The 24,665-nt window shown below is 37.4% G+C and overlaps 1 protein-coding gene across 5 annotated transcripts in view; it reads right to left on the bottom strand.

Moving 5' to 3' along the window:
• The window catches only part of atp8a1 (ATPase phospholipid transporting 8A1), a 147,812-nt gene that overhangs the window by 5,737 nt on the left and 117,410 nt on the right, over positions 1–24,665 (bottom strand). For all 5 annotated transcript variants that reach the window (XM_067388623.1, XM_067388643.1, XM_067388613.1 and 2 more), the window contains 7 exons: positions 22,692–22,766; positions 20,868–20,990; positions 15,023–15,101; positions 12,257–12,318; positions 11,869–11,925; positions 10,800–10,907; positions 857–945 (listed from right to left, as the gene is read on the bottom strand). In XM_067388623.1, coding sequence (XP_067244724.1) covers positions 857–945; positions 10,800–10,907; positions 11,869–11,925; positions 12,257–12,318; positions 15,023–15,101; positions 20,868–20,990; positions 22,692–22,766 — 593 coding nt within the window. The remainder of the gene's footprint in view (positions 1–856; positions 946–10,799; positions 10,908–11,868; positions 11,926–12,256; positions 12,319–15,022; positions 15,102–20,867; positions 20,991–22,691; positions 22,767–24,665) is intronic.

Genomic DNA, 24,665 nt, shown 5'->3' with positions numbered 1-24,665 from the left:
GCTTTTAATATTTTATACATGACAAAAATGTTGGGCTTAATAGAGTGCCCCAGGGATGACGTGTTTTTGTAGGCCAACACGGAAGTTAGCGTCGCACGGGTTCCCTCGATTGAAAGCCTATGCATTTTTCCCATAGACTTTTGGAAAATCACAGAAAATAAGCTCTGTGTTTAACAAAGGGTTATGACACTTACACATTTTGTCTATCAAGATAATCTTTACAAGTTAACATAACATTTATAGATTTTGAAGCCTAAATAAAGTCGTCAGATATAAAAGGCTAACAGTAGGCTATAAACGGACTACAGCACACCATGGTCGCGGATCAACGTCACCACCACCAAGCTTCCTCAAACTGTATTTAAAAAACAACTTTATTTATAAACATGCTCGCTGATTATGATCTGCGAAATCTGCGTATTTATTAATACTTATCCACTTTTTCACGAGAAATGCTGTCCAAGTGTCCCGTTTTCAATGATGACGTTTAAAGTCCCCGCCAAAGGAAGTAGTCCCTTTTAGCAATTTGTTAGCAACCGCCGATATTAAGACACAGTAAAAGTTAAAAAAAATCGTAAGTGGGTTACATCTGGTGTGTTTTATGTCATAGATCAAAACGTGAAAGTATTTAGAGGCTTTGTTAACCACAGACCTTATTTCAGGCGATTTAGCAAAAACCCATTCAAAAAACCCATAGACTTTACAGCGTTGGAACCGGAAGTCCTAAAATGCTAACTGGCTTCCGGGTTTTGCCTACAAAAATGCGTCATCCCTTAGGCACTCTATTACACCTCTGGTGACACACAGGAAGACAGGTTAAGGGTCGCATGGCTGGTACTGAAGAAACTCAACTCACACTTTGTAGGCCACATCAAACACCAGTGAGGTGATGGGAATAAAGATCAGGCCCATCCAGAACACTCCTGAACTGAACATCATGTCCGCCTGGAAAACACACACAAGAAAGAGCACCAATGAGAATCTGTGATGATATCTATACTTAACAAAACCATTGAAATGGACTCCCACAACATCAGAACTACAAAGAACTTTCAACCACCAATCTGACCAAAACTTATTAGATGTAATCTAGCTAAGGGGTGTTGGAATGTGAACTCATTCGGGTACACTTCAAAAGTGTGTGTGACAGATGAGAAGCCAGACAGACAAGAAAGAAGGAATGGGAGGCAGATGACAGAGGCAGTCAGCTAGAGTACTGATCTCAACTGTTGACTGCTAATGCTACTACCCAGATCACCATTCTGAAACCCTGCTCCCAAATGATGACCTGACCTGTCGGAATGCCTCTGCTTCATATGATACATGGGAGGCAGTGGAGTACAATGTCACCATATTTTTAAAAAGGGTTCATAATACACAGCTGTCCGTAACTGACAGAAACATTTTTTTGAACGTCAACGTAAACTGATATAACACTCTACCAGGGTTGCCAGGTTTTCACAACCAATCCCGCCCAATAGCTACTCAAAACTAGCCCAATTGCATTTTAGGGAGGGTCCCCATGGTAAAAAAAAAAAAAGTTCTGAGGGGTAAAATCTGCATTTCTGGCGGGGTTCCCCTGGTAAAATTTGCATTCCAGGGGCTAAATATCATGTTATTTGGGTTTGCTTCAACCCAGGGACATGACAACCCACGGCACCAGTGTAAATGTAGCCCAATTCCGCAGGAAAACCGCGGACTTGGCAACACTGCACACTACCAAAAGTTTGGGGTCAGTATGATTTTTTTTATTCAGGAAGAACTCATTCAATTGATCAAAAGTTAAAGCAAAGCCATTTATAATGTTACAAAAGATTTCTATTTCAAATAAATGCTGTTCATAGAATTCTGAAAAAAAAAAAAAAAAAAAAAAGCATATTTACATCATTTAATTCATATATATCCGTTTGCTATTAGCTTAATTTTGAAAGTAAGCTCCTATATCCTAAATATAATTAAGCACCAGTCTAAAGGGAAAAAAAAAAAAGACATTTCATTTTCCCCTATGTGTGTGCAACAATATGAAATGCATATGAAAGTAAATCTAAAGCAATACTAACCACTGAAATCACTGCTTAGATACCAACACAATTAGTTTAAAGTGCCTAATGTTTCTGCAAAACTATTTTAACCTGGGCTGAGGTTAAGGAGTTAGAAAAGAAAGAAAGAAAGATTTTTAAGCCATTATTTGTGTCATATTTTAAAAATGGATGAACTCAGGTATGCATAAACAGCACAATCTGTTACCACAGTCAAGATAACCGGATGTTACCATCATAATTCTTAGAAAGCACTGCATGGTACTAAGTGCAAAACTCAGACACATAAGTCTTCATTAATTGATAGTTAGAGCAGGATAAATTTCCTGAAAATTCCAAATTGGAACAGAATTAACTCGTTATCTCAAAAATTTCCACAACCAAAACAAATGCTCCCTTAACAAGAGCCAAAGCAAGAACACTATCAGAACACCCATCTGCCAAAATATACCCATGAATTAAACAAGCAAGCAGTAAAGAGATTCATTGGTCTTGGACTGGGTGATACTGAAACAATCAGTGAGGTAATGATATTAAGGTTTTCAAAGACATCAATCTCTCTGATAATTGTAACAGTTTGAGAAGAGTGTGTCTTTTCACTGTAAAACATCTTAATCATAACAGACACATTCAAACTGAAAAGTGTGAAAGCCAGAGAGGGAGCAAGAAATTAGAGAGAGAGACAGAAAGATAAAATAAGAGGGAGAATGAGTAAAAGAAAGGGCTCTCTGTGGTTCCAAAGGGTCTGATTCACAAGACGGGGACATTCTGGCATAGGCTAGTGGGGTGTGAGATGCAGTCGTCTGTGCTTATCCTGTTTGCTTTGGCCCAGCTGTGTTGAAAATACCTGTCATTAAATGTCAAAGAGCACCGATCCACCCCCTTGCGATCCTATTCAACACACATGCTTGCGCCACTTGTCTAAACTCGGTGCTCCGAGACAAATCATCTTCCTGTAATCTAAACCAGTAAAGGCCCCAGCACAAAGCCGAGAGGCACACCTGCCTACAGCAATCTACCAAAGGTTTCAGGTATTCCCAAATTAGCTAATCTATTCACCATTACAGGAAAATAGACTTTGATGTCTAACAAAACATCAGGGAGGCAGGAAATCCCAAATGATTGGAAATCAAAATGGCTTCCTCCACCCTACTAATGTCATCTTTGACCCTGAATGAAACAAGTGTTCTGTGTTGCCAAGAGGAATTACAGAAAAATGTGCACGGGTGAAAAGATATTCATGTTGTGCTGAAATCCGACAGTCCTTGCGGTAACATGTAATGTAGCAGTTTAATCATTTTCATTGGAGGCCAATGCATCTTACAATCAGGCAAAACCAGAGGGGCTCAAAGACATTAAGTACGGACAAAACCAACAGTGGGAATGTTAAATTGGAGTCAATAACTATATAAGTATGATGTCAAACTTCATTAATGTTTTCCTGTTATGTTGTGTGTTTTAAATACTTTTGAAAATCAAAAAATGGAATCACTATACTACACACTGTACAATTTAAATTGATAAAGTGAACTTTCTGAAACATGTTCAGTATGTTTTTTTCAACATCCTTTCTTTAGATAATTCTGGAACAAATACAATAAATCCAGCTGGCTTTTGGGAGTGTGTAGGCCGTGGGTGTATTTTTAGGGCAGAATAATAAACCATCGTGGCCTTGTCTCGGCTGGCAGTCAAGGGTGTCCACATCGACTATTTTAACAGGACATTGACTCCCTTTGTGTCTGCCGGACACATTCTCAAACAATCATGCACACATCATGCAACTGTCCTTGGAAAAACCCCATTTAAGCTGGTAACTGTATCTAGTTTATATCTGGCTATTAGCAAGCAACTATGTAAAACAACAACAACAGCAGCAGCAGCAGCAGCAGTTTAAATTAGCTGGTCCAAGCTGGTAGACCATCCAAGACCAGCAACTACACCAATGCTTCAAAACATAGTTAACAGCTTAAGCAGTTTATTCCACATGCTAATAAGCAATCAAAGTACTGAATGCATTCTCCAAAGCTGGCATGTGTGCTATTTGAAGGGTTTTGACTACAGCCTTCATGTTACCCTGTTGGATTTGGCCATACTGTAAATGCAACTTGGACAAAAGCTAATGTTAAATGGAAATCAGATAAAAACAAACTCACTATAAGCACACACAAACTTTCAAGCAAAAACTGTAATCAATTGCTCTGTCAGAAGTACACACTAACGGACCATTTAAAAGCTTAAATCATGTCTTTCAAAACCTAAAAGCAAACGTCGACAGATTCTATTAGCACTTAAAACAGGCAAACTGAGTCTAAGTGTTTATCATTCAGTCCCACGTGGTGACTTCCTCTGGTGATTGACAGGATGGATTAACTATGCCTGGGTGCACTAATCAGTGGTGCTGTGAAACAGCAGAGTTTGGCTGCTCATGCCTGCCAGTGATAATGTTGGCCCAAGAATGTTAATACCGCCCATTGTGATGGTAAATATGAGATGAGAACAATTCAGACATGGTCATTCACCCTCAGCCTGGCCCTTTGGCTTTAGGGACTAAATACTAACCCGAGCCAAGCCAACTTTATCCACATTCACACACACAAAGTCATGTGCAAGAAGAATACAGAATGTTTTTGCCTTTTCTCCCAAAAACTAAATATTCCACTTGCAATTAGTTCAAAAATGCTTTTAATATAAGCCAAGTCAGTCATTCAAATGTCTAATGTCAACTTGTGTATATAAACAGCCGAATAGCAAATGTTCTATCAATGTTCCTCTAGTCAGTTTGTGGTTTTGAATGTGTAGAGCAAAAGATATTCAAAGTCCCAGTGGACCAGATGGTGAAATACATGGCTGGATTTCCATCTAAATGTTTGTTGTATTTGAAAGGGAGAGAAAGAGAAAAAGTGGGAGAAGAAAAGCAAGAAAGAGACATCTAATTCCAATAGGGCCTGCAAATACATCAATTCTTGGATGCTGTCATCTCAAAGCATAAGGAATGGAAGTATTCACAAGGTCTTTGAGAGTCCAGTATGGAAAAAACACCCTAATATCAGGGAATAGAGAAATTTAGGAAAAAATGAACTGAAAATGCTAAGAACTCAAAAAAAACAAAAAAAAAACAAAAAAAAAACACGAACATTGGCATGTGCTCAGAGGTTTTCCTCATGGTCAAGTCAAAAACTACTGGTATTCTTTGTTGGGACTTTTGGTTCCCATAATGTTTAATAGGACAACACACACACACACACACACAAAAGGTATACATTACTTTAAAACAATCCAACCTTCATTTTCATTGTTTATGTTGTGAAGACCATATGTTGTTCAGGTCTTACTGATTTCTGGAGTTAGAAGTCAAATCTCCAACACTGATAAGACAATTACCTTTATTACTCTAGATGACACAAACAGAAAAACTCTCAAAAAGGAAACATCCCACACATACTTTATACAATGGGCTCCAAAAATCTGGGAAATCTGGGAAATTCAAAATCTAATATAAACCTGGAATCAAACAGCAACTTCAAGGACATTTTCTGAAAAATGTAAAAACAATTTATGACAAAAAAAGGATAAGAAATTAAGATACTATTTCTAGGTCTCTAATCAAATAAGCATTGATCATGTGAACTCCTTTGAACAGTCAGATTTTCTTACTTCCATAATCCATGCTATTTGGATAATCTGAAATCATGCTGGAAAAATGATCAAGTTTTATACAAACGTGGAGTTCATGCATCTTGAGTGCCACTGTTATTAAAGCAACAGACGAAACAAAAAAGACATTCTGAGATTATATAAAATAATATAATATCATTTTGTAATGAAAGTCTTTAAATTAGGGCTACATTTAGAATAAAAATTATATTTTAAAAATACATTAAAAAAGTGTGTAAATGAACAGAAGCTTCTTAGAGTTTTTGGGCCCTGCTAAATATAATGAACTAAAATATTTGACTAAGATGTGAGACAGGAATTTCCTGACAAGTTCTGTTTAAAAAAAACATCTGAAATAGAGCAGATCGACTCACACACACATACACAGTTTCCAGTAAGCAGTGTAACAAGAGCAGCAGTAGCTTTATCTGCTGATAGAGAGAGTGAGGCTCTAAAGGTGAAATCTCGTACATCAAAGAGAGTGGAACAAGATGAATGGCCTGTCTCACACAGATACCAGGTGCACTTGAATAAAACAGACCTGTCTGCTGCATTCAATGGAAGAATGAAGAGGAATGCGCCACAGAACACCTTCAATGCAGCTACATCTAACCGTTACATCACGTCTCTGACATCTAAAGATCTTTTATGCATCACTGTAGGCTTGTTTTATCTGCTGTGACTTTCTTTAGAGTGCTATCTAAATCCTACATGCCTTTGGACGCAGGATGTGATGCGCATCTGTTCAGAGGTGCATTCATGACATGACTGGCTGAATGTGTGTTTTAAACAGGTGTGCGAAATGAGGAGAGCTTTGTAATGGCAGATGAGGTGATAATTGGGTAATCGGCAGGCTCTTGATGTTGAACACAGTATCTTAAGTTGACTTGAGTGGGACATGGTGTGATAACTACTGCGGCAGAGTACTAGATCAAAAGTATTGTTAACATTCATTATTTGATGTACAGCAACTGGCTTTGACTGACCAGTTTATTTTACTCTGTTTAATCTTAACCTTATGTAAATCACTACAGAGTGCAGCCCACACATGATATTCTGCCAATGATGTCATGAATGGTGCAAAAACAAACAAAAAAAAAACAAAAAACTTTTATGGTTTTTCTGGCTCTCTGGGCGTGACTTGGTTCATTTAAGAGCAGTTCAGACCATCTCGAGGATCTGTGGTTTGACTCTCTTATAACATTACAAACCCCAGGTTTACTTTGTCACATTTATGTAAAAAGACAAATAAGAAACGTAGAAGTTACTGGTTACAATTAATAGCTATGACCAAAAAAAAAAAAAAAAAAAGTCATTGGTATGCAATCATGTGATCCACATTTAGTTGAAACAGGCTCTAAAACTAAAGTCAACTAGCAGTTTTTTTAATTGTTCACTGCTTGAGTAAGCACTACTCTAAGAAAAAATGTGTAAAAATTGTACCATTAGGGGAACAGCTTGCCACTGGGACAATACCCTTAAAATGATATCTTTTTTAACCCTAAAATGTGCATATTGGAACAATACCTACCTTAAGGTACTGCTATGAACATTTTAGATGTTAAAAAAGGTACAAATATGTAAGTTTAAGGGCACTGCCAAAGTAGCAAGTTGTTGTTCCCTTAAAGGTATAGTTTTTGACAAATTTTTCTGAGAAATGCTTAACTTTTCTCAGTACTCCAAAGCATTTGGCAGTACAATTTTACTAAAAATAATTACATTTAAAAATGATTTACAGTTTTAGCCAGCACTGTGAACATTAACACCAAAATAATTAATTGGTTTGAGTAGGACAAACTTAAATTAAACAAATTAGTTCAGTCAAATTGACTTTTATGAACATTTAGCACTTACTTTTTTTTCAAGTTCACATAACTGATATATTTCAAGTAAACTGAGTTGTTTCATTGTTTTGAGTTTTATTAACTTATTTCTTTTAATTTAGATGAACTTAAGTTTAACTGGGATTTTTATTTCCCAGCATGCTTTGCCCATGGCACTCGAAAGAGAGCAAATGCTAAAAATAAGTGTTATATAATGTTTTTGTGTGTGCAAGATTAGTGTTAAGTGGGAGATTTAGTAGTGATTAATGTTTTGTTATGCTAATTTAGAAGAATTTCTGTTAATATGGGTTTTTGGAGAGTTACCATCATGGTGACAGGTGGTGCATGCTGCTTGGTTTGAGAGCAAGTATGTTAAATGCTTTATATTGCTGCACTCATTCAGCAAGTGCTATACCATGCCATTGTTAACATGTTAGCAAGTTAGCATTTTATGAATTAGCTTGTTGTAGCTAGCTACGGTTACACTAATAAAAATGTTTACATTGAGGTTACATGATAATTTTAAGTTAAATGTATGAATTAGTATAATCAATCATTTCAAGTTAAGAACAATTAAAACATATGAATAAAGTAAAAATCTGCTAGTTCTGCTTACTTAAACGCTGAATTTCTTAACGTAAAAATGGAGGCAAATGATTGCCTCAAATTGTTTGAGTTTTGCCAACTTATTCAGGTTTACAGTGAGCCAAATTAAAATAAATTTCTACACTTAATTGTCCCGATGAAGTCAGTTCCCTATCCAAAAAAAACTACAATGGTACAGTAATAGTACTGGTAAAAGTTTGAGGCCAGTAAGATTTATTTTTTAAAAATAAATTAATACATTAATTTAGCAAGGATGCATTAAAATGATCAAAAGTGACAGGAGACATTTATAACATTATATAAATGTTTTTATGTTTCTTAAGCACCAAATCAGCATATTATAATGGAAATAGAAAACATTTATTTTTAAATAATAAAAATAATTTTCACAATATTACTGTATTTTTGATCAAATAAATGCAGCCTTGGTGAGCATAAGAAATCTTTTATAAAAAAAGACATCTTTTATATAAAAAAAATAATAATAATAATAAAAAAAAAATCCTACTGACCCCAAATTTTTGAACAGTACCATATTACTTGATTCATATACTATAGTATTTTATGGTATTCCAAGGCACTTTAAAACAAATACTGTATAAAAGATGCATATTGTAAGTGTGACATTTTAGACTATAAACTATAAAGTATATAGGCTTAACAGTGTGGCATGTCTGTCTCCTGTCAGATTCATTTTTCCCTTTCTTAGTCTTTTTCTTCAGCTCTTCAGGTAGCTGTGGCAGCCATCAGATGGCTGTGAGGTGGCCCAGAGTTCAGGTGTGTTCAGGTGCACCCTCTCTCAGGTGTCCCCCGTGCTCTGATGTAGCGCAGTTGCTATGGTTCCCCTCGGCATTGAGTTACCCTGAGCCTCTGGGGTCTGATCTACTCTGCTACCCTACATGTAGAGGGAAAGAGCTGATAAAAGAGCCCACTTGACTGGCCATTCAAGACGGGTGTGCAGGACACATGTGAGAGGAAGAGGCTACTGTTTCACAATGCCAGATGCTGGGATAAAAACCTCAGGTGCTTTTCAGAGTATTTAGACAACAGCAACAATTTGTACGAACAGAGCGCTCTCATATTGATGTCCAGATGGTATATAAATAAATAACAAAATAGCAAAAATAAAGGAAAAGCTTACAAAACTACTATAAACACACAAGTGTTCTGTCTAGATTCCAGTATTTCTCCGCTCTTTTCTCCCACAAACAGATGCAGATGTTTTCAAACTGTTCTTCCTCACAGGTGACACAAATAGGGCCTATTAGGCCCCATTAGGAGATTATGAGGTGAGAAAAGAGCCGAGACCTGTGGTGCCCCGAGGTCTTACGAAGGTGTAGAGTTTCCAGCCCCCTGCTCACCCTAATGAACACACACAAACTCTTAATGCTCAGATTATGGCACAGATAGTGTAGAGCCCCAGGCCAGAGAGAGGGTGGTCTGTGTGTGTTTTATATCACCTGACACATCCAAGAGCCCCAGGGGTGAGGATGGGCTGTGTGTGTGTGTTTTTTTTTTTTTAAGCTTAGCTATATTTTAAGGACCAAATTGCTTAAGGACAAAATTGTGGGATGGGGTGGGGGGCGGTGACAATAAAAATACATAAAGAGAAAAGGCAAAGAAAAAAAAGTTATAACTTTTTTAAATAAATAACTATATTATTTAATATAATTAAATATAATACTTAAAAGCAATACAAGTCACCAAAACAGATTTATTTGTTAGATTTAAAATTAGCAAGATAAATGTTAAAATGTGTGTCTGTTTCTAAACTTGCAGTATTATATGTATACAGAATGCTTTTTTTCCCCCGCCGCAGGTACCGCCGTGGTTTCGCGGGAAATGCATTTCTTCTCTTGACTGCTAAGTGGTGCTATAACCATAGATTTTCACTATATTGAGGACGTGGACGTATCACAGCTCGTTTTCGTGAGTAGCAGTCAACCGTGCCATGTAGAGATTACAAAAAAATAAATAAAATACTAATCAATAAGATTTTTAAAAATCACATTCATATCACCAAATATCAAATACCAAATAAGCATTTGAGGTTTAAAACAAATTTAAAGAGAACAGTAAATATCAAAAATGTGTTTACTTTTCTGCGCTTTATAATGCAGTATTACCCCTATTTTAAAAAAATATATTTTTAATATGTATTAGGCCATGTTATTTTCTCCTTTTAATAAAATAAAACTATAAAAATGTGAATTATATAGGCTACACATTTGCATGGGTGTGCAAACGTAGTATTCTAATAGGCTACATGATTTAGGCTTTGCATGAGAGAATAAAAGAGAAAAGACCATAGCCTTGTGGGCAGTGCTACATATGCCACAGCTGTGCTTGCAGGCGATTTGAGTTCAAGTCCCAGCTCGAAGTTCAGGCAACTTTAGCCTCCAGTTTTATGTTTGTCACAAATAAAAACATTTGAAATGTACATTTCAACACACCTCAACACACTTTTTAAAGTTTCGATATTCATTGTCTGTCATTTTTTAGCAAGTTTCTTTGTCTCCCTTGCTGACATGTGCCAGGTCTCTCGTGTATTGTTTCAGGGAATAAACACTTCATATTATATTATCTATTGTATATGCCGCTGCGTGTCATCAACAACAATTACAAAAACTAACAGTAACAAATAATTTAGCTGTTGTTCCTGCTTGTACGGTCTTACCTCTCCTGACATATCTGGGGCAAGAGGAATCAGAGGCCACAGAGACGAATAGATGCCAAAGAAGACTATCCACAATCCAATGCTGCCCCAGATGGCAATGTGACTGAACTATAAACCAGAAAAGATTAGAGAAAACACAGTGAGTTGGGAAAAGACTTCATTCTGCTGATAATGGCAGCCTCACACTCAAACAGCACAAAACCTCATCTGAGTGATGTATTATAATTTTAGATGAGTAACTTGCATAACAACAACCCTTAACACGCATGAATTTTACATGAACACATGTTAAATCACAAGTGGGCACATATGGGAGCATGTTACACCCATGTGTTTTTGTTTAATCACATGATCATCAAGCATTTGAGGCTTGAAATTTGCACATGTGAAACATTGGAACCACATGTGAATGTTCCAGAACCACACAAACATCATGTGATTTTGTGAAAATTACACTTGCAAAATACAGTGAAATGAAAAAGACCTTTTCCCATCTGAACTGTGTACATTTTTACATGCATGTGGTCAGATTATATTGTGGGATAAGTATGTACAGAAGAATATTAAACATATTCATACACTACTTTACATTTCACACAGTAGTATGTATATATCTGTGTGAGCGTATATATTTTATATATAGCGAGAGAGTGTAATGGCAACTACTTAAGTGGTTAAAAAGATGCATGAAAAAATTCAGCATGCAAATACTATATTATGACATCAACGATATTGATTATATTTTAAATGCTGAGTTTTGCCTTGCAAGCACTGTAATAATAGTAATACAATATATAACAGCAATACAATTTCAGCACTGCACTATAATTGCATATCTGAATAAATGCATATTTGATTAGCAATGCAACCATGACATCATCTTTGAATTCTCTGAACTTTTCCATGACATCAGCGGCAGAAGAAAAGGGTGAGTGAGAGGAGTGAGAAGGGGTGGAGGAGCGTGTTTCTACTGATAGAGGGACAATGAAGTGAAAGGAAATGGGAGGATACAGTGAAATAGGACAGAAAAGAGAGAGAGAGGGATGGAAAGAGTCATCTAAATGCTCACCATAGTCCAGGATGACGTCTCCAGCCCAGCCTTCAGACACACTGTGATCACAACAAACTGTGAGAGAGAGAGAGACAGGTTCTTATCTGAGTTTGCACATACACATTAATGGATTAGATTATAAAGACCAAAGACCTAATGAGAGACAGTCGGCTGACAGGAACTCCAAACAGTTTCTGTTTGAAGTGGAGTTTGAAATAGAAAGCAGATCAGCTTCATTTTCATTTCAGTGCATAAGAAGTTGGCAAAAAAGGGAGTGAAAATCCTAAGTGCAGCCAGACTCAGCACAGAAGGAACATTTCACAGCAGGACAACCGGGACAAAGTGTCAGGCGACGGGCAGAACACAGAAGCGCTTTGTTAGGATCTGAGGGCCCAAATGCACTTACTGTATAAACCATGTTGCCTAAGAGGAGATAGTCTGGTGTCTTTCCGTTTCCAAAGACAGTATCTATGAGGAGAATCAACAAGAAAGCTTTTAGAGTGAAGGATCACATGCTAACACACATACGTACATACACAGGTCAGTGGGACGGTGCTAGATAATACTCCATTTAGATGCTGAGCTCAAGTGGGTTCTAATGCTCGCGTTTAAAGACAAGAATACCAGAAAAAAAAAAAAACAGTTTACGTAAAAAGAAACCACACAAAAAGGATCTATGCAGGTGATGAATAACTACAAATGCCGTATCACTGCAAAATTTACAATTTAGATGGTTAATACACATTTAATACTGTATACATGCACAGGATTTTTAACATTTCTGTTTTTAAACCATCTGCAGTCATGATTTTGTTTTTATTAGAGGGACAAAATTAGGTATTAAATAAAAAATATTATGCCACAAATGCTGTTGATGGCGTGTTTAAGATCAGTCTATAATATGAATGATTCTACCCTTTAATAAGTCTGTTCACTCTGCGGCCAAATTTGTGACACCTCCTATTCAAGACCAAGACCAAGTCCTATCTATTTGAATTGGGGAATCCTGAAATTTCAAAAACTGCTTGGCGATCTCACAATTAAATGACATATTTCAAAACAGCAACAAAATCTGATATGAATTGTCCAATAAATGTTGTTTCTTATGCTCAAATAACGTAAAATAAAAAGCTTATTTTTACAGGCTAGACAAGCCAATGCGAATGTGCAGTCCTAAGCGCGAGTCTCTGGTTTCTATGGGAACCGGAGCTTCTAACTGCAGCTACAGTAGGTGCGTCCCAATTCGCGTACTTGTGCACTATTCTATGACGTTTTTAAGTATAAATACTGCGAGTAGTGTGTTCACACAGAAAATTCCAAAAAGAAAAAGTACACTTTAAATACCCGGATGATGCACTAAATTAATGGAAAAAACGAAGTGTGGAATGTTGGACACTTCATGCACTCAACTGTCGCAGCTTTAATCACGTAGCAGAGGGGAACGGAGGATCGGACTCCATTGTTAAATGACAAAATAACCTTATACAATTCACGCACTACATGGATGAGTGCATAGTGCACAAGTACATAGTGTATATTGCGTCATTTGGGACGCACCTAGAGACTCAATCAGTGATTGGCTCTTTTACTTAGAAGGCGGGACATATTCCGCCATTTTGCGCAATGCAGTTTCCCATTTTTCTCATCTTTCTGTATCTATAGTCTTTGGTAGAACAGAAGTTAAATATAAAAAAGTTTTTTTCTTTTTTTTCATGACGACACTTTTATGCCCATTTAAGGACAGATGCATGGCCTACTGGAGCTGTTATGCTCATGTGGGTTATGACTATTTGAATTCACGTAAATATTTCTTTCTCCACATTCTCAAAGTGTAAAAAGGCCAAAAAAAAAAACTTATATGCCAGTTTAATCTATACCAACAAGCTTGTAATGAACTCATTCTTCTCACATGACACACCTGTGCTCCAATGGTCATGTAAATAAAAGGTAATGGTGGGTGTAAAAGGAGCTGATGACAGCCATATACAGAGGTTTTCGAGAGGATCTCCCCAAATCATTGAGGATTAATTGACCGTAGAGACAAGCTTGGTTTTCTAGAGTTAAGGATGATAGATATTAACTTGTGCTAACTGCTTCAGCAAACATCTCCGATTATATAGTAAAGGTTGCTTAAAATCTGGGAAACCTATAAAAGTGCACACATGCCAGTGGGGTTTATTGCAGGAGTATTAGTCATTATGTGATTGTAAGTGAGAGCGGACTTTTCAAAACCATCCGGACTCTGGCACAGCGAAACAAAACGGACACCACATGTGGATCAGGAAGGTATGTGCGTGTGTGGTGCTGACAATCTGTCAGTCAGAGAGAGTCTCCAGTGCTTTGTTTAAAGAGCAGGTCTGATTCTGACTGTGTGGTCCTGCAGTCAGCCAGATATGTATGCTGACACACATACACAATTGGTTCACATACTTGACACATTCATTTATAAAGGCTTACACTTACAAAGACATGAAGCAATTTATTAAATTATACCAAAAAATTAACCTAAGAACGAAAATTGTCAATTTTTAGTGTCAAGCTTTGAAATGACAAAATAAGCACCATATATGTGGTCCATTTGACTTGCGAGCCAAAATCCAAATCTATGAATCCATTTGATAGATTTGGATGAGGAAAAGACCAAAATTTAAGTTATTGACTAAAAATTGCATTCTCATTGCACTTTCATGAGATAAATAGTGATTTGTGAGTCATTCTGTTGAGTTGAATCTTTAAATTAATTACAAAACCTCTGAATCTGAATGATTTGTTCACAAACCGGACTGATCTAGTTCTCAAGTGTAACACACATCATTTTTTGAAGCGTAACAGCCCCAGCCCTCATTGATTTTCATTACAGTATATTAAAAATGTAATCAGAATATTTTTCAAAACCTCTGCTTTTGAGTTTTACTGAAGGACATGAAACAGGATAGGAACGACATAAGTAAATTATGACAGAACATTCAATTTTGCATGAACTACTGCTTTAAATGAGTATGTGGATATGGAGGAAGAGTGTGTGTATAGGAGCGAATGATCTTGAGATATTCATGGTGGCCAAGGAGAAGTAATTAAGCTGAAGCACGAGGAGGCCAGTCTTTCACTATGACACCCACTGACCTCAAAAAACAAAACTAAAAGTAGTGTGAGAGAGTGTGTGTATGCTTACCATGCTGGAAGGCCTTGAGGGGGAACCAGAAGAGGATGACTGAGTGAAACAGGCCATTCAGACAATGAGCCCAGAAGACCTGCAGCAGAGTGGAGGAGGGGAGGAGGGAAAAAAGAGAGAGGGTAGAGAGGCATGAGAAAGATGATGGCCACCCTAACCCTGCCAGTGACCCCTGACCCCAGGCCTTTGTGCGCTCTCAGCGCTAGGCTAAGTGGAAGGTTTGTCGGGCCTCCCTGCTCAATGGCCACCCCGCTGACAGACACTTTGTATATCCTGTGAGTGAGGAGAGAGCAAGAAAGAGGGAGAGGAAGGCACGCCAACTATATGAGAGATGTCAGTAAGGGGTGTTTTTCCGCCATCCCTTCTTTTTCCCTGCAGTTAGTTGCCTCATCGAATTTCCCCCAATCGTTCCTTTGTGAGTTACGAAAAAACCCTAAATCCTTCATGGATACTTTTAGTACAAACACAGACAAGTTTAAGAAATTAAGATGTATGAGTCTGTCGCTACAGTGCATGGTATTTAGGAGCATGGAAAAACTATCGCTTACTCAGGTACGACATGAAGTCTTTGAGTGTCCACGTCTGTATACATGGGCGTGTGGACTTTGGATGTGCCATTTAAACAAATATCCTCCTCCAAAACCGCCTTGTTTTGAATTTACATTATGCACAGACGTGGCCAATCAAAACACTAATGGGCGATGTAGCATGAAACAGCCGTGAAATGAAATCAGGCTCGTCACAGGTCTAGTTTCCAAACCCTGTTTTTTCCCCCCAGTGTTGCTCTTTTCACCTCTGCAAAGTCTGAGTCTGTTCACTGCCCAGAGACATAAAAGATTATTACCATATTTAAGTAAAACAGCATAATATTTGTTACAGTCAATGGTTTTAAAAGGCCACTTTAATTTTAAAATGAATTAAAAAAAAAAAAAAAAAAAAAGGGAACATTTTCATGCCACTAAAACATATTGAATATCACACACACTTCCATTCAAAAGTTTGGGATCTGTAAATCTCATAAGGCAGGAACAAATTCAGCCGATGGTCGGCTGAAGTTGGTCCTTGTCAGCTTTGTATCCGCCGATTGGACATGTTGAATCGGCGTCGGAGCTCGTCGGGCCATCTGATCATTCGGATTGGCTGTTCAGCAACTGCCACCTGCTGGTACAGAAAGGCATTTCATCTTGCGCAGGCACAGAACGGACGTGCTACTTGGCCGTCGGCTGTCAAGCGTCGGTTTGGTGTGTCAGGGCAACTTTGGACACAGACACTGCCGAAGTGAGCCAACCCTGCAGTCTGCTTTCGTCACCAATAGTTTGTTGGCATCGGCTTGGTGTGTTTCTGCCTTTATGCTTACTAAGCCTGTGTTTATTTGATCAAAAGCAGTAATATTGTAAAATTTTACAATTTCAAATAATTCCTGTAATGGCAAAGCTGAATTTTCAGCAGTCATTACTCCAGTCTTGTCACTATGTGTTGGTAACCCTAAGCCTATCAGAAAAGAGCAGCTCTGATCCTGAATTTCAAAATCTGTATGTTAACACATTCAGTTTCTTTGAGCAAACACCACTGTCACAAGTTTTTCCAAACCTAACAGTGTGGTGGGCATGAAATCTCGAGGGGGATGGGATGAAATGAGAGAAAAGGGAGAGAATGAAGAAAAAAATAGGAATACCCTGAGATTGTCTTGTTCTGTGTTGTTTCACAGAGGCCCCGTACGACCTCTTGGCCTCCATGCCCTGACCCTCTCACCTCCGCTATCGGCAAAGCAAAACAAAGCTCAGGGCTATGGCTCTCAGACAGTCGGCTCATCCTACACACAAAACCCACCACAGAAGGGCACTGTGGCACACCCCTCCTATTCTTTGGAATTAGTGGTGTTTGCCAAGGTCATACTTAAGTTTCGGGGTTTGTTCAAATCCATACATTCGCATCACCTCTCCTGAACTATACAAACATTAATCCAGTGACTGGACATGAGATTTTCACATAGTAGGCAATAAAACATCAACGCGCACACACACACAAAATCCCATTGAAATGACTGGATTTTGCCTGCAAAAATTTGCCGAACAACAGTAAATGTAACCGCACCTTTACACTGACTTGAGGATCAGATATCAGGGGTGGGTTCTTTTGACCTAGCAACCATCCAGAACATCTAGCAACCACATCGTGCTTAAAAAACAAAAAAAAACACTAAGCACACCTTAGCAACCACATTGTAATGCCCAGGCAACCATCCAAAACAAAACATGACCCAAGTACCGTGTGGAACAACTTGTTTTCTCCCTCGCCCAGCACTTTACACACACAGTCCTGCAATGAATGCTAATGAAATCAATAAATGTTCATATACATTTGTCACAGGGAGGCCCCAAACTCCTCCGTTTCCAAGCAGGTTGCTAAGAATGTAGGTGCGACTGGCTGTGTCAGTCCTGCTTGAAGCAAAGCACTGCATTCTGTGTGACAGCTTAATTGCTTAAACTAGCATGAAAGGATAAACTATTTTGCGCAAGCTATTGCCAGAAGCCCTAATAAGCCTTCTCAAACTATGTTGGGTTACAAATAAAGCCAGACGGGGACCGAATCAAAGAGCGAAAGAGGCAGGAGGAGGTAGGGATGGAGAATGCAGTGAGTGCAATAACAGCCATCCTGGGGTCTATGAGGGGCTTTGGTGTTATTAGGGAGACTTCAGTAATTACAAATGAAAAGGGACACTGTGGGTAAAGACCCAAATATTTCACACCCTTTGTTCCTCCCCAAACAGTTTCACTCTCTGCTTCTACAGGCCATGTTGTTGCAGACATGATTTGGCTCATACATATGACACCTAAATATAATTTTCATTTATATTAAATAATACTAAAATTTATTTACAACTCTGATTATTTCAGTAGGATTTGTACACAAATATTTTTAGACCGGTTTTGTGAACCGGTTCAAACTATTAATTAAAAATCTGACTAAACAACAAACAACAACAACAAAAAAACTATGATGGGTTCACAAATCAAAAATCATTATTACACAGATGATCCCATAATTTTCTACTTAACATCTACTAACTCTACTAACTTTTCCAAGAAAATCACTTGTTCTCATCTATTCCATATGGAAGAGGATTAGGACCAAGCAATAATAAAAAAATAAAACCATCTTGACAAATAAACTCGTTAAATTACGAGAAAAAACTCGTTAAATTTCAAGAAAAAAGTTAAGATAAAATGTTCAGAATAAACTCATTAAATTACGAGAAAAAAGTTGTTAAATTATGAAAACAAATTCATTAAATTATGAGAAAACTGTCATTAAATTTAGAGAAAAAGTCAAGATAAAATATTGAGAAAAAACTCATTAAATTACGAGAAAAAAGTCGTCAAATTACGAGAACAAATTCATTAAATTATGAGAAAACTGTTGTTACATTTCGAGAAAAAAAGTCGAGATAGAATATTGAGAATACTCATTAAATTGAGAAAAAAGTCGTTAAATTTCGAGAAAAAAAGTCATAATTTAATGAATTTGTTCTCGTAATTTAACGACTTTTTTCTCGTAATTTAATGACTTTATTCTCAACATTTTATCTCAACCTTTTTCTTGAAATTTAATGATTTTTTTCTCGTAATTTAAGGAGTTTATTCTCAGCATTTTATTTCGACTTTTTCCCCAAAATTTAACGAGTTTTTTCTCGAAATTTTACAACTTTAATCTCAAGATGGTTTTATTTTTTTATAATTGCTTGGCCCTAATCCTCTTCTGTAGTTCCATTATAGAGAAAACAATGTAGTCTAGTATGATATATACAAGTAAACAACAACCAAGCAACCATACAGAACATCATAGCAACCAAATAGTAATGTGCTAGAAAACACATAGAACATCTTAGTTACCATACAGCAATGCCCTAGCAACCAACAATTTTCATTAACATTAAACAGCACAAAAATTAACTTACATGTCAGACTATTTCATTCTGGTTTGTAAACAAAAAATTATGTGAATCTGTTCAGAAAAAAAAAAAAAAAAAAAAACATAAGAAGTTTTGGTTCACAAATCGGGCAACGATATTCCACAATGCTATTCTCTGTCTTTGCTTCTTTTTTCCAGGCACATCCCTTGGTTCTCATTATTCCATTATAGAGAAAATAACAAAGAAGTCTATTATGATATATCCAATTATATAATATATACAATTCACTTTTTTCACACAGATCCTGTTCTGTTACTGATGATTCTACTTTATTTCTCCATTTCCAGGATTACTTTTATTCTATATTATAGTCTTTCACATTAAGAGTTTTTTCCCATTGAACAATTAAAGTAAGAATTATGGTGTTTGTGTTACAAATGGCCAGTAAATCTGTCTCTCCCTCTCTTTCTCTCCTGACCCCAGGGGTTGTGTTGTGTGTAATCCGTGTCAGTGTGGTGGTAAATGGGTCTCCACGCCTGTAGAGCTGGGCTGTGAGTTGACACCAGCACAGACACGCCGGGGCTGGAGACCAGACAGCTTTATTAACACAGAGAGACGCAAAGCCAGCAGTCACAGACACCTAGAGAGGATGGAAATATACTTGTCCTCTATAGACATAGGCATCTGAAAGCGAGGAAGAATGTTGAAGGATTTGCACAAAGAACCTCTATTATAATTTTACTAGGACACATCTAATATCATAACATCTAAACTGGGTGAATGTCTTTAAGTTTAAGAAAGACTTGATTATGACTTTCATTAATAACATTTAAATATTGCTTTACAGATTACACAATTTTGAAAGACTAAATTAGGAGTGTCTTGTAGGGGTGTAACAGTACACAGAAGTCAAGGTTCTGTACGTACCTCCGTTTTAGGGTCACGGTTCGATACGAGTGATGCGGCACCTGAAGTTCCCATTTCCAGGACATGCATATTTCACTTTCATCACTGAATTGTGGTAGTGAGACTTCCACGACAAATTGGCACAATGCCAAATTATTTTGTCTTATTATAAAAGTGGAAACAACTTAAAATATTCAGTCATTTATGGTCACACAGATAAGAGCAAGACATCAATCGAAATAAATAAATACTACATTGTGGTTTTGTAAAATAAAGAAAACAAACAAACAGGATTCCACTTTTTGCCGTCCCGGTTTCCTTTCCGTTAAGCTTGTGGAGTGCGTCAAAAATTGAATCGAAACTCAGCGGATAGGCTACTTTCTGTATTGGAGTGTGGATCACCTCCGGCTGACTGTAAAAACTGAACCGTGATGTTCGAAACGAATATATGTACCAGTACACTCCTAGAGTCTTCATATGAAAACATGTTAGATACTTTAAAGCTTGCTTCACATTCGTACAAGGTGGTTCCGTAATTCGTGGCTTGAAAGAGTTTATAGCCATCTAAAAAGGGAGATGAACACTCAAAGACATCTTAGATAAGCAGAAAGTCTGACAGAGTGGGAGAGTTTAATGGACGAATAAACCAACAAGGTCCTGCTGTTGACCTGCTTTTTTTTTTTTTTTTTTTTTTTTTTACGGTGTGGAGAGTTGTAACAGGATCTGTTTGTTCAGTAGGGTTTTTAGCCTGGGTGCCAAACTGTTCACCAAACACAGGTTAACAAAGTGTACACAGCGTGACTTCATCATCATCAATGGAAATTCACCAAAACGCTTCATTTACAAGAGATTTATATACCTTTTTTTATGTTTTAAGAATCTTTAATACATTAGAATTATAAATATGTGTATCTGGTATTTACATCATTCCTCAATCAATGCACTATTCACCTCATCAGCACAAACACTGAGAGATTCAGCTAAACTTAGATTTATATGGCATGTTTTTCGCTTGAGTGTATTTACCTTGGTGTTGAAGCCCATTGCGTTCTGGGAGGTTTTGTAGAGTTCAGGGTATTTGAGCATGTTCTCTTTCCTGCAGGAGCGCTCGAAGATGCCCAGAGTCAGAGGCGGCAAAGCCGTGAAGATCTAATAAATACAAAATCACAGAAAATTTAAGTCAAGATTCTAAAAGAAATACAATGAGGTCCAAAAATTACATTACAAATCTGGAAATTAAACAAATTAATCAATGTTTCATTATGCACATAATATAATTAGTAATGAAAATAAATTGCACTAAATTAGAAAAATGTAAAACAGAAGCACTTTCACTAGTAGTTTCAGACATTTGGGCCCCACTGCAATGTTTTTTTTTTTCAAGATATTATCCTAGGATATTAGTCTAAACGTTCTCATTACAGAAATTACTTATAAAATGATAAACTGCTATATAAAACAAACAAATGAATACCAAATTAATGAAAGAAAACTGAATGAATGAATGCTGAATGAATGAATGCATGCATGAAAACCAAAATAAAGTGAGTAAAATCTGATTGTATGAAAAGCGAATTAATGAATGAAAGAAAACCAAATGAATGCATGAAAACCAAATGTTTTCATGAAAACCTATATGCATGAAAACCACATGAATGAATGAAAAGTGAATAAATGAAAAGAAAATGAATGAATTAATACATTTTGAAAAATAAATAAACACCTAAAAATTCATAGCAGCCTAACAGGACTATTTCCCCGCCTGAGCACCAGACATTTTCCCCTAGTCTGTCTTTTTCGTTTGCTTGCTTGGTGCAGCTCAATGAGCATGTAACTTTCTGGCATTTATCATATTTGCACTCTCCCCTCCATGTGCAAAAATTGTTCTGAACGAACATCTGCCACTGTGCCTGCAGCCTGTTAGTAGATCTCCTGGATGCTTTCATTTTTCTGCGGTGCTCTAACGTTTCTGCGTGCAGCAGCTGTTGAAAGCGAGAGGGGTGGTATTATGGTCCAGAGAGGGTTGCGGGGTCAGCTGTAAGTGTCTCTCATTGGCCCAGCTGGAGCTGCCTGCCTGTGGTTGACATGGTCTGCTGAGCTTCTCTATTCAGGGATGGTCTAGGCCTGTTGCATCCAACAGAACCCTTCTGACGTGATGGAATTCCTCCTCTCTCAGATAAAGAGAGAATGCACCGGGCCGAGTTGTTACGGGCCTCACAGCGCCAATGATCCATTACATGGGGCTGATGGGAAGCAGTGTTCACATTTTGTTCTTTGTTCAGGCGTAAAGAAATAATTTCTCGGGAAATCAGCGATTCGGGTGGCTTATTCATTTTTCCTGCTGCGTATCTCTGATTGTTTATGCAAGATGGAAAAACGTACTCCACCCGAAGCTTTTTTTTCCTTCCTTGTTAATTAACAGCATCAATTCCTATCACCAAACCCTAAGGCAGCCCAGTTCATCGGACTCCACCCAAACGGACATGTGTGTGTATTTAAATGTGTCTGGATTCAACCTGTTCCTTTATCATCCACTGCTGACCTGTTTAACGCAGTTCTTTAGGGCATCAGCGTCTGTTGTTGCAGCACATTCAGGACATAGTTCTGCGCACGGAGGGAATATGGACTTGACAAGCGGTCATAAATAAGAGGGAGATTTTTCAGGATGGCGCTGACACGGGCCACAGTAAAGGAGCCGTCTGGGGTGCCGCGGCTAATGAGTTTCTTGCCTGAGCGCGACAGGGGAGGCGTTTTAACACATTCCCTCTCACGGTAATGAAGAGGGGAGAGTAAATCACACCCCCCCACACACACAGATGTGTGAAGGCAAACACATGCATGCACTCTTACCACGTTGTACAGGCCGATGCACCAGCGTTCAAAGAGAATCTGACCGGAGAAGCCATTCACAAATGCAAACCAGATCTGAAAGACAAAAATATAACACAATAGTAAATGATCCATGTCAAAATACAAAACAGGATTTGGCATTTTTCTCTATTGGGTAAAACACAACCCGACCACAAAAGGTTTTTTTATATAAAAATAATTTATTTATTATTTATACATTTATAAAGAAAAATACAATAAAAAAAATCGTTCAAAAACAAGGAACAAAACTGTCTTTTAGTACATGTAATGAAATGTATTGGGTGGGGGGAGGGGCTAACTATATGCTTCCCAAGTCATCCTAAAGGAAAAGGCAACATATTAAAAGGGCAATGACAGGCCATATGATAATCATTACTACATAAATGTGTGACTAAAAGGTAAATATATACCATCATTAATCATATATTCCCCACTTTGTGAGTGCTTAACTCTGGCTCCTAGCGGATTTTAATTTAGGTTGATCGATGGCTGTTGTTTTCTGTGGGGCCTCTCAGTCCTCGAAATTACCCGAGAGAGAGCGATCTCTCATGAAACCGGCAGTGGACTGACCCCATCAGTCCTTTCTACAGTCTCATACACTGGATCACTGCAAATGGTTTGTTCCAAGATCAGTCTTGCAGGATAAATAAGCCAGCTTTGGGTCACTTTTTCATATATACAGTGGGGACCAAAAGTCGGAGACCACTACTAAAAACACTAGTGAAAATACTGCTATTGTACACTTTTATAATATAATACTTTTTATTATTTGAACACTTTTAGTAATACTTAGTAAGCAAGCATGCAAGCAAATATATATATATATAAACAAATATTTATATATCTATTTGTTTATAAACATACAAATATTTTACATTATTACACTACATTTTGATAAAAAGATTAATAGTCTACTATCAATAAGAACAGCTGCTAAGCTCCTGCTATAGCAAACACACTGCTGAGGTTTTCAAAACATCTAAACATAGAGAAGCTCCACTATCTTGTCATGCGAAGCCACAAACTGCACTTAACACATCATTACTCAGCAGACAACCCTGCACGTTAGTGCTGGAGGTAAGAAAGAGAGAGGGAGAGACAGACACACACTTCAACAGTTCCCATGACTTCAGCCAGAGGGGATCATAGCGGCTCGTAAATCAGACACTCCATTTCCCACCTTGATCAACCCCCAGTGTCTCATAGCAGAAATAACGGATCACAAAAAATGAATTTAAGATTGTACCAAAAAACAGATCAGTGCAAAAGGAGTAGATCTAACAATTTAAAAAAAGAAAGATGCGAGTTTTTGGGCTTAAGGGTGGAGACCAGGGAGAAGACTACAACTGAATAGGAGAAGAGAGAAAATTTATATCTAAACCATATGCTATGGAGATGGAGTTCATCACTTAATACCTCTATTAGTTTAACTAGTCTGGCACATAACTCTGTCACAGTCATCTAGAAACTGGAGAATGTGATAATGTCACACAGCAGCTGTTATAAAGACAGCAATTTAGAGTGGATAAAATCAGTCATAATCAAAAATCCTGTGTCTGAATGGAAAAATGAGGACATCAGATCTGGCAAAACACAGGGTCATTGGATATCAAATTTTCATCAGACAGTTCTCCAAAAATTCAAATTACAATCTAGACTGCGGTTCAAAAGTTTGGGGTCAGTAACATTTCTTAACATTTCTAAAGAAGTCTCTTATGCTTACCATATCAAATTTTAACATATTTTAAAATGTAATTTCCGTCATGGCAAAGCTGAATATTTATCATTACTCCAGAAATCATTAGAATATGCTGAATTCGTGCTTGAGAAAATGATTGAAAACAGTTTTTCCAGGATTTTTTCATGAATAGAAGGGTAGGGATGAGTTTTTGTTTCATTAAAGCTGCAGTCCGCAACTTTTTTTTGTGTTAAAAATTTACAAATAATTATATA

Source organism: Chanodichthys erythropterus, chromosome 1 (assembly GCF_024489055.1).
Source record: "Chanodichthys erythropterus isolate Z2021 chromosome 1, ASM2448905v1, whole genome shotgun sequence".
In the NCBI taxonomy this organism is placed as follows: Eukaryota; Metazoa; Chordata; class Actinopteri; order Cypriniformes; family Xenocyprididae; genus Chanodichthys; species Chanodichthys erythropterus.
Note: the sequence above shows the minus strand (reverse complement) of the source record. Positions and strands in the feature narration are given on the sequence as shown.